Raw genomic sequence first — 13,424 nt, 5'->3', positions numbered from 1 at the left:
GAGAAAAAGATAGTAAATAAGTTATAAAGCGATATGGAACAATACCACACCCTTTCCAAACGTCATAAAGTTCTGTGGTCCTGCCTTTGTTTCATACGTGTCCTGTTTGAAATTCAGGCTCCAGTAAGATCTTGCTCAGAACGTCATGCAAGCATTAATGCAAGAAAAAACCAACAGACCTTCCAATATCTCCACTCTTTATCTGAATGTATCTGTCTGCAAATGTCTTTCAAAGCTTTCAGAATCATAGTTTAACAGTTTCTGATGCATAGAGTGCAAACAAAAAAATAGCATAAGATTGTTGCTCCCAATTCTCATCCTAGCTTCCCGGGGGTGTGACCCATTCCCAGTGAAATGTAGCCCCTTAGTGATGCCTGCGATGCCTTTAGCCTGTGGCGGTAACGCTGGGTGAAATGTGATTGATGGTTTCTTGTAAACCTAGAGGAGTTTTTATTAGATGTTTAATCATTTATGAGCGCAGTGAAGTGAGTATTCATTTGAAACATTACTAAGCTACAATGATTCAAAGAACGCACAGTTTGACATTTTCAGCTTAAAAATTAATAGAAAATAAGCAAAGTTGGATACATTTATTCTGTTTCCTGTTTCAGACTTAAGCCTTGCTTCATTGCATGTGTGCAGATGAATACATATAAGATTATTAAGATAAACATGATATACACAAAAATCTCAAGTCAACAGGATTCTTTTTAAAAAATATAAGGATTAATTATTAAAATAAAAATTGTTAAAATAAGTAGCAAGTGCTAAAATGTTTGAGTAGTTGAAGACATTTCCATCTGTCAGTGGAAGCTGAACATTTGATCGTGTGAGGAAGGTTTTTCTGGATTTTTGGAGCAACGGCACGATCTTCTTTATTAACCTCCACTGACCTCGTGGGACAGAAACATTAAAGTCAAGCAGTACGTTAGGGCAGAGAAACTGAGAACACATAAGTCTGTGGATCCTAAAATAATTTTTGGATTTAACAGGAAGCTAGCACCAGTGTAATGCTTTCTGTTGTTCTCACAGTTCAGCGCCAGATGATAAGTGTTTGTAGAGATTAATGTAGTGATGGAAAAAAGAGTGGAAACAGCAAAACTTCACCAGCTGTGAAAGCCGATCAAATCTGAATGCTGTCGTCTTAGCTGAAGATGCCTCCCTCGACCAGAGAACAGCAAACAGTTTATCAGACTGTTTGATTTTCACAGTCAGATTCTGCTTTTCTCCAGGAGAATTCAAGCAGTAAATTATCAAATTATCTTATAAAAGTGCCCATATTTCATACATTATTGAAAAAAAATGTGTAAAACATGTTTTATGCCTGTTTTATACTTTAGTGGTGGTAGCGCGAAGGCAGCCTGCGGGCAGTAGTGTTTTCAGTCGTTTTCACAGAGTTGTGCGTCCACATTGAAACGGCCGAAAAACACTTACGTTCCAGTCCTGCACATGCTCATTTCTGTCTGCCGTTTGTTTAGTTTCAGGCTCTTTGAAGTTTTTTCAGTGGACTAACAATGAGGTGGAGTTGTTGCTGCGAGTAACACAAAAGTACAAAGTTGCAAAAGCGAGTGAGAATTAAAGAATTTGAAGAAAAGCTCTCTGGAGCACGTACAGACTGATATTAATCTTTAATAGTCAAAATTGAGGGCAAACAAAACAACTGCTGTATAATGCCCTCTGCTATCTTAGTTTAATTGGTCACATGACTGCATCACATGACTAAAATGTGTCATCGTTTTTGAAAAGGCTCCGGGTTCGCTGTCCACACTGCTCCATGAAAGCACCGTTTTGCTTGAGCCAAAACGCCGTCTCAGTGTGGACGGGAGGCCAAAACGGAGAGAAAACGATTAGTGTGGACGTAGCCTTAGTGGCTTTTTCCCCTCAGGGTCAAATAGTTTGTCTCTGAGTAAAGCAAAACACATTTTCTGTGTTTCACGTAGGTGTCCACATCATGGTAGTGTAAGGAGTTTGTGTAAAGTTTGGTGAAGACATTCACCTCTCATCCAAGTAGCTTCTTCAGCTCTAAAATCAGGTATTTTAACCCCAGTGGAGGTTGTCCCTTAAGAGGGTCATTGACCTACTATTAATCATGAGCCTCACGTGGTATGAAAAAAGGCTTGGGTCAATACCATCAGAGGTTTTGGGTGGAACTACTGTGAGACCTTGCCTCGCCCTATCATGTGACTTATTGTAGTAACCAGAAGCAAGATGTGAGTGGGCGTTGAGGTGCCTTGGAAGGTTTCTAAAAGCTGCATTGTTGACTCTAGATGTCATAAGCCACGCCCTCTGTTCAGTGAGGATCCTTCGTAGTGGTGTGAAACTGAAAACCAGCCGTTTTCTAGTATGGTGTCATAAGAGATAAAGTTGATCTTCATAATGAATATTAAAGTTCCTAAAACCACCTAAGATCTTTTGCAGATATCGGTGATTAATTGTGTGTGTGCGTGTGTGTGTGTGTGTGTGTGTTTGTAGGGGGTGTGTTGGGTTAAAATTGACCCCCCGTGTTGAGACAGCAGGTTCGGTGCGGAACAAATGCTGCGGCTTTTTCATTGAAACTGTTCACGTTCTGCTCTTCATGCTTGGAAAGTTTTCCATTTCTTCGTGTTTGCCGTCATGCTGTGTTTGTTTATTTGAATGTACAGAATAATGCTGGTTGCAGGAATGCTATATGACCTTTAGCAAGACGCTGATACATCAGGAAGTAGACTGAAAGCGCTCCAGTTTCTCAGGTTCATTGCATGTCTCGTTTGATGCAAGTTGCATAAAATTGGCGTTTCCTGCATGTCAGAAATAAAACATGAGTGTATAGTGAAGGGTTTGTTGGTGTCCACTGTAAGTGAAAAGAGGACTTTTAGAGCTCACTGTGACTTCTGCATGGCGACAGCCTTTGTTTTTTTTAGTTTTGAGTTCCCCTTTGAGGCACACTGAGCTATTTAAATTCTATTTGCTAATTCTCATTCATGTCCTATTACTTTAAGAGATACTTGAGCTCTGCATGTCATTTTAAATTGGTCCTTTAGAGGGCAGTAATCACCTAGAAATGCTCCCAGCAGCACAGCGATCTCAGTGTGGGCACAGGCACACTCTGTCCCTCACTTTGTCTCTGTGTTAGCACAGATTTAACTCAAAGCACAAACTTTAGGTTGGTTTCTTAACAGAGCGCTGACGTTTGTGCTCTAAAGTCAGAATTATATTCGCCTGATTTCTTTTCGCTCTTGCAAAGGTCAGGCAGCTTCCAATTTAGTTTAGAGTCAGTGTGATCAAAAATCCTGTGAGGCACTTGTGTGAGAATGCCGAGTCGGGTGTTGCTGGCTCATGCAGGTGGGAATATTGAGGAAAGCACAAAGTAAACAGGTGGAAACGAGATTTTTTTTAATATTTTGGCAGTGAGGAAAATGAGTGGCTGGATGAAGCAGGTCCCTGCATGCTTGTTATGCCCTTACCCTCGTGCTTTCATGAGGACAGATCAAATTACACCTGAAATTAAAGTGAACCTGCAGTCAGTCCACAGAAATCAATTTGGACTTCCTTTTTTTTAAATTTTTTAAATGTTTCCAGCTTCTCAAATGTCAGGCTTCCACTTTTCTCTTTCAGGTGTGCGATAGAAAACTGTACCCTGACTTTTTCACTTTTTTATGACATTTGATAACCAAAGCAAATCCTCGATTAAACAAGAAGTCAATGGGCAGATTAATCCATAATGAGAATACTGTTAATTAAAGGCCTAAATTAAATGTCAACACGTAAAGGTCAACCCTTTTACTTTTACACTTAAACTGGCAAAACTCACATTTCTGCCTGCTCACATGCACATACTGCACATTTAAAGTGTCTAATATCAGAAAGAAGCTCCTGCACCTGAACGTGTGTCATGTCACAGCAGTACAGTGTGGGCTGCCACGTTTTCTGTGGCTTTGGCTCTGTGCTCCAGCACACTGGAGGTTGAAGTGCTGACTTTCAGCTTCGAGTGCAGCGCAGAAGGATAATGACAGGGCTACAGTTCTGTGCTGTTCAACACCCAAGCTGGAAGTAAACATCCTCCAATAAAAGCTGAAAGTCAGCACATCAGTCACACAGAAGACTGTCACTGTAAAAATATGCACAGGCTGCGATGTTTTTACACGTAATCAAACACTGTGCTGTGTGCACGGCCGCTGTGCGCTCTGATGTATGCAGTGTTTCACCAAAGTATCGTACACTGGTTTAAATTTGCTCCTTTGTTTTTGGGTATGATTACATCACCGTTAAAGCAGGCTCGGTCTGCCTAGTTTTATTTTCTGCTGCATACAGTCATGTGAAAGTGAAGTAAATGTTTACTCCCTCCATAGGATTGTAAAGGCAAGTAGCAGCCAGGTGCTGCTAATCAGATGTGCTTGGTTAATCATCAGCACCTCCTATAAAAGCAGATGTTTCACCAGTTTGCTTGTCTGAAGCACTCTGATGCGTGTTAATACATAGCTGCACTCTTGGCAGGAGTGGACGTCCCAGCAAATGAACCCAAGGTCAGACCCAAGGTCAGAGAAGCTGCAAAAACCCCAGAGCTCCATCCCAGACTCTACAAGCCTCAGTTGGCATGTCGAATTTTCCGGTTCATTGCAGCACAGTAGGAATAAGTGGAGCAAGTATGGCTTGTTTAGAAGGGTTCCCAGGAGAAAGCCTTGTTTCTCTAAACATGGCAGCACGGCTCAGGTTTGCAGACACGACTCGTGCAAACTTCCAATCACAGTTTTTGGAGGAGTGATGGTTTGGGCTTGTTTTGCATCCCCTGGACCTGAGCACCTTCCAGTCACTGAGTCAAACATGAACTCCTCTGTGTACCAGAGTATACGCTACATGTCAGTCGAGCTGAACTTGGCCGAAATAGTGATGCAACAGGACAACGATCCCAAACTCACCAGCAAATCTATAACAGAATGACTGGAAAACATAAGAATTACAGTGACCCAGTCAAATTTCAGACTCAACCTCATTAAAATGCTGTGGCAGGACCTCAGGAGAGCGGTGAATAAACAAATACCTGCAGACCTGTAATTAATTGAAGCAATGTTGTTTTGAAAAAGAAAGTGTGAGGAGACGTTCCTCCACAGTGATGTGAGAACTGTTACAGCCATACTTCAGTTATTCCTGCTTCCACAGCCTTCTGAATCAAAGGGTGCACGTCTTAGAGTCCAGGGAAAACCTTTATTTACATGACAATACATTGTATTCATATTAAACATGGTCAATGTTTCAAATAATGTGGTCAGTATGAAGGAAATGTTACGTTTGGGCCACGTAGGCTCTCAGGTTCTGGCAGTTTTGTCTTGACTTGATTGAAAGTCGGCATCTGTTCATCTCATCCCCCAGAAGATCCAACCACTTGAACATTTTGGGGTATCAAATGAAGAGAAAGTTGCATTAGGGTAGTGCAAAGGGAGATAAACATCTACCTGCACAAAGGCCTAGTAAAAAAATAAAAAGGAATTAATTTGAACTTTAATTAAAGTTCTGAGAAAATACTTTCATGGAGTCCAAGAATAAAACTATGAATCTACAAATGAATCTAACTCGCTAGCTGTTCTCTGCCTGTGCAGGCCGTCAGCTGTTAGAGGAAATCCGTGCAGTTAGGAGTTGGAATACATAATTGGAATTGAGTATAGAGGTCTGAACGTTATACAGTAACACTGACAGTAATACCATCGCTGCTATCATCTGTTGGCATTACAGAAGGACTTGAAGGGAAACAGCAGAGTGCAAAGATGCCCATTATCATGCCTGAAACTCTTATTAGTATTCATTCGTCAAACCGTTCAACACGAGTATGAAAACATAGTGCCCACTACATAGTGTAGTTTATTAGGATCCCTGTTAGATGTGCTGCAGAGCCCTGCTGGTCGTTCCGGGGTCTGCCCATAATATTACCATTATTAAACAGCTGGAAATGTAATGTACTTATCTTATCTGTTTATGGGGAAGAAATGGTTTGACTGAAAACCTTCTGATATTCTGCTGTAAGCTTATAATCATTTATTAGGTTCCTAAATGCTCTTATTTCTAGTAGCGTTAGCAGCCAATAAGTACTTTTCTGTTCTCATTTCTCATGTAACTAGTTGCACAAATCATTACCCAGCAATATAACTACCCTTTTATATGCTAGGTGACCCGCATACTGTCAACACCTGGGTGTTAGCAACCATAGCGTAGCTTAGCCTAGTTTAGCATAAAGTCAGAAGACAGGGGAAGCAATTTTCTAGACTCTGACCTAATGTGTCAAAACCTGCCTCTCAGCATCTGTAAAGTTAAATAATTTGTTAAAAAAAGATGTTTAAATAAGTTTGGTAGGAAAAGGAAACAAAAATACTCTTAAAGCTGCTTTAATTTGAATTTACAGTTACCCTGTTGCTTTCTCAAAAGCTCCAAACTGGGAAGCGATACCTTTCTACAAGTTTAAGTTTCTCGGGGCAAGGCCACATTCATTTCCATGTAGCACACAATAAACCAAAGCTCCATAAATAATTTATGATAAACTCAGTTTGTTCTCTCCTTTAATTACAGTTGCTGGAATATTAATATGTGCAATTAATCCAGCCCACATGTTGCAGTTGTTGTAGTTACAGGAGAAACCAGTTTGTAGCTTGAGCCAAATTAACCTAAAAATGAAGTGTGTGTGTGTGAGACTTTAATGCTGTGCGGCTGATGGCAGCGAGTCGAGTGTATCCTCTTCCTGCAATCCTTGTACAGTGCAGCATCTGCCTCTAAGCTACTAGAAGTGCCAGTTTCATCGCTCAGCCACAGTGCAAGTGTAAGGAAATAGAAAACACTGATTTATTTCTTTTGTTAAAGTAGGAATGTCCTGCCTGCTTTGCTCCAAGTCCTTTATCGCAACACACTGACATCAAAATGCTGCTTCTGTAACTGCATTTCCCAGTTAAATAAGCTGCTCTGTCTCTATCTCTCTTTTTTCTTTCTAAATGCCCCCGGCAGGTGCTGCAGCTGCGATTTTGCCACCACCAACATGAACAGTTTAAAGAGCCACATGAGGAGGCACCCTCAGGAGCACCAGGCCGTGCAGCTGCTGGAGCAGTACAGGTGAGACACTTCAAACACGCTGCCACCGCAGGGAGCGATGATAACAATGACCGCTGCACTTCTGAGGTGAGAAGGAAGAGCTGTGTGTGTCCAGAAGAAGCTGCGGGCTGCGTTACGAACACGTGCTCTAATCGAATTCCCTCCAAACTCCACAGTCTGTAGTTTCAACCAGTGTCGAGGCAAAATTCACAGAGACAAAGACGGCAGTCTGTAGGTGGGTGAAAACAGTGCAGTCGATAAATCATAAAATTTATGCAGCCAGCTGCATCTTAAATTTAGTTTGGATCCGTTTAAAATGTGTCATCGCCCACGTTCAGCCCTTTCAGCCTTTATTTTTTAAATATGTTAGTAGGATGAGATTAATCAGTTGACTCCAGCAGGAAACCCTAAAGAAGCCCGCTGCTATAGAAAATCAAGTTGAATGTTTTGTGTCCTTTGCACGTTAATAAACACATTCAGACTTTTACACTAGTGTTGATTTTGAATCAGCATTGTGTTTACTTGGGAACATATGACCTTAGATTTTCTTTAAAGTGTTATTTGAAAGGTCTGTAGGTTACCTGTGTGGGTCAGAACCTGTTTGTGACCACGTGCGTGCACTCTCAGTCCGGAGATTTAAGAAGTGGGCTTCTGATTGCAAGTTTAGTGGATGGCGGGTGGAGAAAGTGAATGGCAGTCAACACTCGACTCTCCTTAAAATGTTAAATCCTCAACCCCGAGCGAGACTCTGATTGCTGATTTCCACTTCACTGAGCACTTGTCCTCGGTACCTGCGAGGCTTCAACGCTCGTTTCCATACATTCAAAATGGCACAGACGCTGCCTTCTTTCTCTTTAGCGCAGCACTTTCATAACGAGGAGGGACTTGAGGGAGACGGACTGCTTTAAAAGTAAAGTAGCAGAGGATGAGATATCTTGACTTTTCGGGTGACTTTCACACCTTTTGTTTGCTCTGAAGCGAGGCGTCCCAGCGAGAACGCGAGACATAACATGCTGCGACTGCTGGTGCTCCTTACAGTGTCCTTTTTGCAAATACTCAATTAAAACTAACAAGACACCGTCTGAATTTTCAGTTTCCGATTTATAATAATAATAATTTGTATAGCAGGGTAACAGAGTGCTTCCCAGAAACACACAATAAAAGAACAAACTGGGAGAAATTACCAAAGAAATTTACATATTTGTTATAAATGACTGAAGTGCAGCATTAAAATAAGATAATAATGTGATTCCACACTTAAAATTTATGTTAAAATAAAAAAATCTATACTAAAAATGACCAAAAATGGAGGATATGAGTCTTTAGCAGTGATTTAAAAGGAAGCCACTGGATGTCCTCGGGCAGGTCATTCCACACCGAGGAGCCCAAACACAAAGCCCTCGATCATCTTTTGTCTCCAGCTGTGAGGCAGAAACAGTTAACGGGTTTCTGTCGAGGATCTCAGGGTTTCAGGGATTATCACACTGGAGCAAATCTCTCGTGACGCTGCACAGATTTAAATGCTGGCTCACTGTCGAGAGCAGAGGGCCAATCACAGGGAGCCACGCCCAACGTGGAGGGAGGATGGAGAGAGATCTGCCACAGATGTAACCAAACATTAACAAATAAAATGTCCCAGGTTTGTACAAGCAGCAAAAGTGATGCATTATTAGATTTTGCGGTAACAGGAGCCTGTTTACATCATGAATGGAACTGGGCACACACAAGCTGCTGTAGTCCACCTGTGTGCACCTTCCTCCACACAGGTGGACTACCTCTTCGTTCCCTGCAGCCTTTTCTGTCCTGTTTGCAAAAACTGCTCCATCTCTGCATTTCTACACAGCACCTCCTCATCACCTCTGTTTCCTTCACCTACATGTCGAGTGAAGTCTGCTCCAGTCACCACTCCCCCCTCTGGGGACACGCTTATTCTAGGGTTGCACCTTCAAAAACAAACCTAAACCACTGGCTTCCTCTCCTCACCCCCAACCGGGCTCAGGGAGGTGCGGCCATCTGCCCCTCCCTGAGCCTGGTGCTGCCGGAGGTTTCTTCCTTCCCACTGTCACCAAGCGCTTGTTCATGCGGTGGGTCGCCTCTTTCGGGTTTTCTCTGTATTACTGTAGAGTCTCTACCTTAAGTATAAAGCACTTTGAGGCGACTGGTGTGATTTGGTCGCTATACAAATAAAAGAAAGTCTGACTCCTTGAAAACAAAGTCTAAAGAAACCACGAGTGACTCAAGACTTGAAACTAAAGTCTGTGATTTTTACGGCACCACAGAAAAAGCAAGTACTGTCACATTTACAGAGTTGTGAGGTAGACTTGGTATGACGGTACCTTTGCTGGTGACCTGTGTGTGTGTGCGTGTGTGTGTGTGTCACATTACTCCATTTCCATTTAAAATTCCTTTTCACCTGTAGAAGGTGGATCTGGTTCCAGTCGTTGGCTCCGTGCTGTCAGTTTTCTCAGCAGCAGAAAGGAAGCAAAGCAAACAAATGAACACGGCAGAGTTTGATTGACTTTGCCTGTCAGAGGCAGCTGTTTGACGGCTGTTGGTTCAGTCTTTGTGGGATGCTGACGGGCTGGATTAATTGGCTATAGATTTTCCCCGATCCTTTTGTGGAGATTGTTATTTTATTTAGTTTTAAATTTCTCATTACTCTTTGAGGCCTCGAGGCGTCAAGCGTGATGCGAAGCAACACAAAAGCACAACGCTGTGAAATGGAGCAGAAGAGAGAATTTTTAAATGCACCATCAAAACCATCTGTCAGCTCCAAAAAGATCGTGGGGGTTTTTTTTCTTGGTGGTGTCAAAAAGCATCTGCTGCTTCCGGAATAAACTGGCCCTCATCGCGTCTTCGAGACGACGATGGAGCCGAAGTGTACGTTTTCTAAAGTGAGTCAGTAACTGGGAGAAAGAAACGGGCCATTATCACACACTAGTCTACTGCGATGTGATTTCATTTTAACGACATCGTGGCTTGTTTTATAAATAACATGTTCTGAGCGTGTTCAGTCAGCTGTTCGGGGGGGAGGGTGCATGATGTCTTTATCCTTAATGATATTTGCAAGTGAAAGCGTTTGAATAGATCTAAAACTCCATAATTCTTTTTAATTTTGACAAATGAGTCCAGCAGCGTGCTGCAAATCCGATTTCCTCTCTCCCCTCTTTGTCTCTGTCTCTCAAGCTCGGTGTCCCCCGTGGAGTGTTCAGTCAGGATGATTCCTCTTGATAGAAAGTAGGAGAAGGATTAGTAAAACCTCAGTACACACATTAAATCATCTTCAGCTTGAGCCCCTCTCACTCCTTTCTCATATTGCCTCCATTATTTATTTATTTACTTATTTTTTTCCTCCTCCTCTCTTTCAGGTGCTCTCTGTGCGGCTATGTGTGCAGTCACCCGCCATCGCTCAAATCCCACATGTGGAAGCACGCCGGAGACCAGAACTACAACTACGAGCAGGTTAACAAAGCCATTAACGAGGCAATCTCCCAGAGCAGCCGGTAAGCACACAAACTGCAGTTCCTTCAGCCTTCTTTCAAGTTTTATCTCAGTGTTTGTAAATGTCAACAGTAAATCAACTGGCAGTGCTCTTCATGTTCTGGGATTATACAGGTTATAATGGTTTTAAAGGTAGTCTAATGGAGTGGTCATGTAAACGAAGAAAAACATTTTATTTAGTGTTTCTGGTTTGTTTCTGAAGCCTCTTTCAGCAGGTAGCTGTCACAAGTTTTTCTGTGAACATTTGGCTGCAGAAAAACTCATAATAGTAATAATAATGATATATCTCGCTTATATTTCTGTTTTTTGTTAAGAATATATGACTTTCTGCTACTTGCCTTCATCATTTGTACTCTAAATTTCATGTTATAAGGATGTAGTGTGCAGGGTTTCGTGCAAAACATGCTGAATATGCTGCTCTGGCAATGCATGCACATGCAAGCACTGCACTGGGGAAACGTTTCCTGAACTTTTATGCAGTCCTCACTGCTTCCATAGGAATTAAGAGGATGGGTGTTGCTGCCGATCAGATATACCTGATGAATAAAAATGAGATGATCTGGAGAATTCAGGTGTGTTAACACAATGCCACAGTCTTGCTAGGATTGGACGTCCCACCTCAGACTCTGCAGGCCTCAGTTAGCGTGTTAAAGGTTAAAGTTCATGACAGTACAATAATAAAAGCACTGAGCAAGTTTGTTTGGAAATGTTGCTGGATTGTTTACAGTATTATGAGCCATTTTAATGTAATTATTTTTAATTTGTAAATATTGTATACCTCTGAGTCCCATTTAAAATTTGCTTTGCATCCACAAAGGTGCTCAGTGACTGATGATGATTGGTGGAAAATTGGCAAACTATGAGTCTCACAAGTGTGCTGTGTATTGTGCTGTTTAGTACCATACAAAGATTTAGCATATCATGTCACATTTGACCTCTGACCTCTACACATGTTCTACACCCACAAAATGAAACAACTGTGTTAGTCTGCACTTTGCACTTATTTTTACTTTTTACTACGCGGACGGCCGGTACAGCGACCTGACCGTCCGCCCAGTGGGGGGAGGAAACGAAACTCTGTAAAGTGCCAGTCCTGTACAAACGCTGAGGGTGACATTTTTCTTCTCATGATTTTACCCTTTCAGAGCTCCTCAGAAGTTATCTGCGGTGGTAGAGTCTGCGGCAGAGCGCCCGGCAGTGTCCCCGCACTCAAAGGACAAAGCAAAGAGCACAGCGGATCAACCGCTAACACCCACATCAGCAACTAAAGCTGCTCTGTCAGCTGACAGCCCAGTGGGCTTCTCCACACCTCCCACAGATCCTTCAAAGTGGTCCCCCGAGTCCGTAAGCCCCCAGGGGAAGGACCCTGCAAAGCTTCAGTCTCAGTCCCAGAGCCATCCACGCACGGGCCAGCTCCCCCCGCCAGGCCCCGGCATGGAGTACTGTGTGCTCCTGTTCTGCTGCTGCATCTGCGGCTTCGAGTCCACCAGCAAAGAGCGACTGATGGAGCACATGAAGGAGCACGAGGGAGACATCATCAGCATCATCCTGAACAAAGAGCAGCAGCAGTCAGAAGCACAAGCAAGCCTCCAAACAGCAGAGTGACACATGCACTTTCCCCCCTCCCCATCCTGACTTTGACGCCCACCCTGTGCTTTCACAAGCTTTTCATGAGGTTTCTGTCCGTCAGCGAGGCGGCGGCGGAGGAAACAATCTACTGCATCACAGTAGTCCAGTCATTTCAGTGGCGGTACTCTGATTGGTTTGGTTGTTGCATCAAAAGGTTGCGTTCGTAAGGCTGCGATGACTCGTGTCCACACATTTCAGAACAAACGATGAAATGTTTTATTGACGATGTTCTTTCGAAAGGAATGTTTAAAAAAAACGATTGACAGGGCTGTAAGCCGTTAATATTTGTGTCAAATGATTACACACTAAATGACGCAAAACGTGTCTGTAGGGAAGCGATTTTGCTTTCAAGGGAGGAGCCCGAGCTCTCGACTCAAGTCCGTTTTTTTCACTCTACAGGGACGTGTTCATACCTCACAAAACCACGCGATCCCTCAACCACAAAAGATTTCCATATTTTCAAGTCTAATCCATATATTTTTGATTCTAAGGCAGCTCTTTTATTGCTAGTGTATTTAATGTATTTAATCTGACAGAGTTGAAGCTCTAGCCAAGTAGTGGAGGTGCAGACTCACCGATGCCTACAAAGGCATTTACCACAGCTTAAACAAACCTTTCAATATTTATCTGTTTATTTTACGCATGTTAAGTTCCGTTATGCCAATTTAAACGACTGTTTGTTATATTTTCTTTCTGCTTTTTGTGGCTCTTATTGTAGTTTTACTGTTTGTTAAGTAGCTTCTTTAGCAGAGACCCTGACAGTTCTCAAAGGTGGAGCGTAAGTTGACTGGAGCAAAGCAGGAAGTGGCCTTTGGATCGTCACCAGTGTTCAGTTGGTGTAAAAGCATGTCGACAAAAGGAATAACAAAAAGGGAAGCTGGGATTGGCGGGGCTCGTGTTGTAATACAACGATGTTTCAAAGCCGGTTTATGTCATATCGAATGCGACACAATTATCACTCAATTGTGATTATGGTGCTAGGTTCACTTTAAGACTTGTCAATGAAGGTATTTTTATAGCTCATGCTGTTTATGATGTACATAATAACATTTTTATAAGGACATTTCCACTTTTTGTCAGTGTTTTTAAAAATATAAACTTTCTAGTATCGGCTTGAAGCGGCCGCTGTCCCAGCTTGAACATGCCTGAAATGAGAAGACGTGGATGTGAAAATAAAGTTTTTAAGTCTACGTGTTTTGGGTGTTTCTGGCGAAGTCTCATGTCCTCTCACCGGCAGGAGGGCAGAC

General features: G+C 42.5%; 1 protein-coding gene across 1 annotated transcript in view; it reads left to right on the top strand.

Moving 5' to 3' along the window:
• The window catches only part of znf507 (zinc finger protein 507), a 23,751-nt gene extending 10,391 nt beyond the window's left edge, over window positions 1-13,360 (top strand). Inside the window, exons 5-7 of the mRNA XM_005726327.1 lie at window positions 6,964-7,068; window positions 10,416-10,550; window positions 11,694-13,360. Coding sequence (XP_005726384.1) covers window positions 6,964-7,068; window positions 10,416-10,550; window positions 11,694-12,153 — 700 coding nt within the window. The 3' untranslated portion in view covers window positions 12,154-13,360. The remainder of the gene's footprint in view (window positions 1-6,963; window positions 7,069-10,415; window positions 10,551-11,693) is intronic.
• The last annotated feature ends 64 nt before the right edge of the window (window positions 13,361-13,424 follow it).

Source organism: Pundamilia nyererei, unplaced genomic scaffold, assembly GCF_000239375.1.
Source record: "Pundamilia nyererei isolate P.nyererei 1_Seehausen unplaced genomic scaffold, PunNye1.0 scaffold00019, whole genome shotgun sequence".
NCBI classification, from domain to species: domain Eukaryota; kingdom Metazoa; phylum Chordata; class Actinopteri; order Cichliformes; family Cichlidae; genus Pundamilia; species Pundamilia nyererei.
The sequence above is the reverse complement of the archived record's forward strand: the minus strand, read 5'-3'. Positions and strand labels throughout refer to the sequence as shown.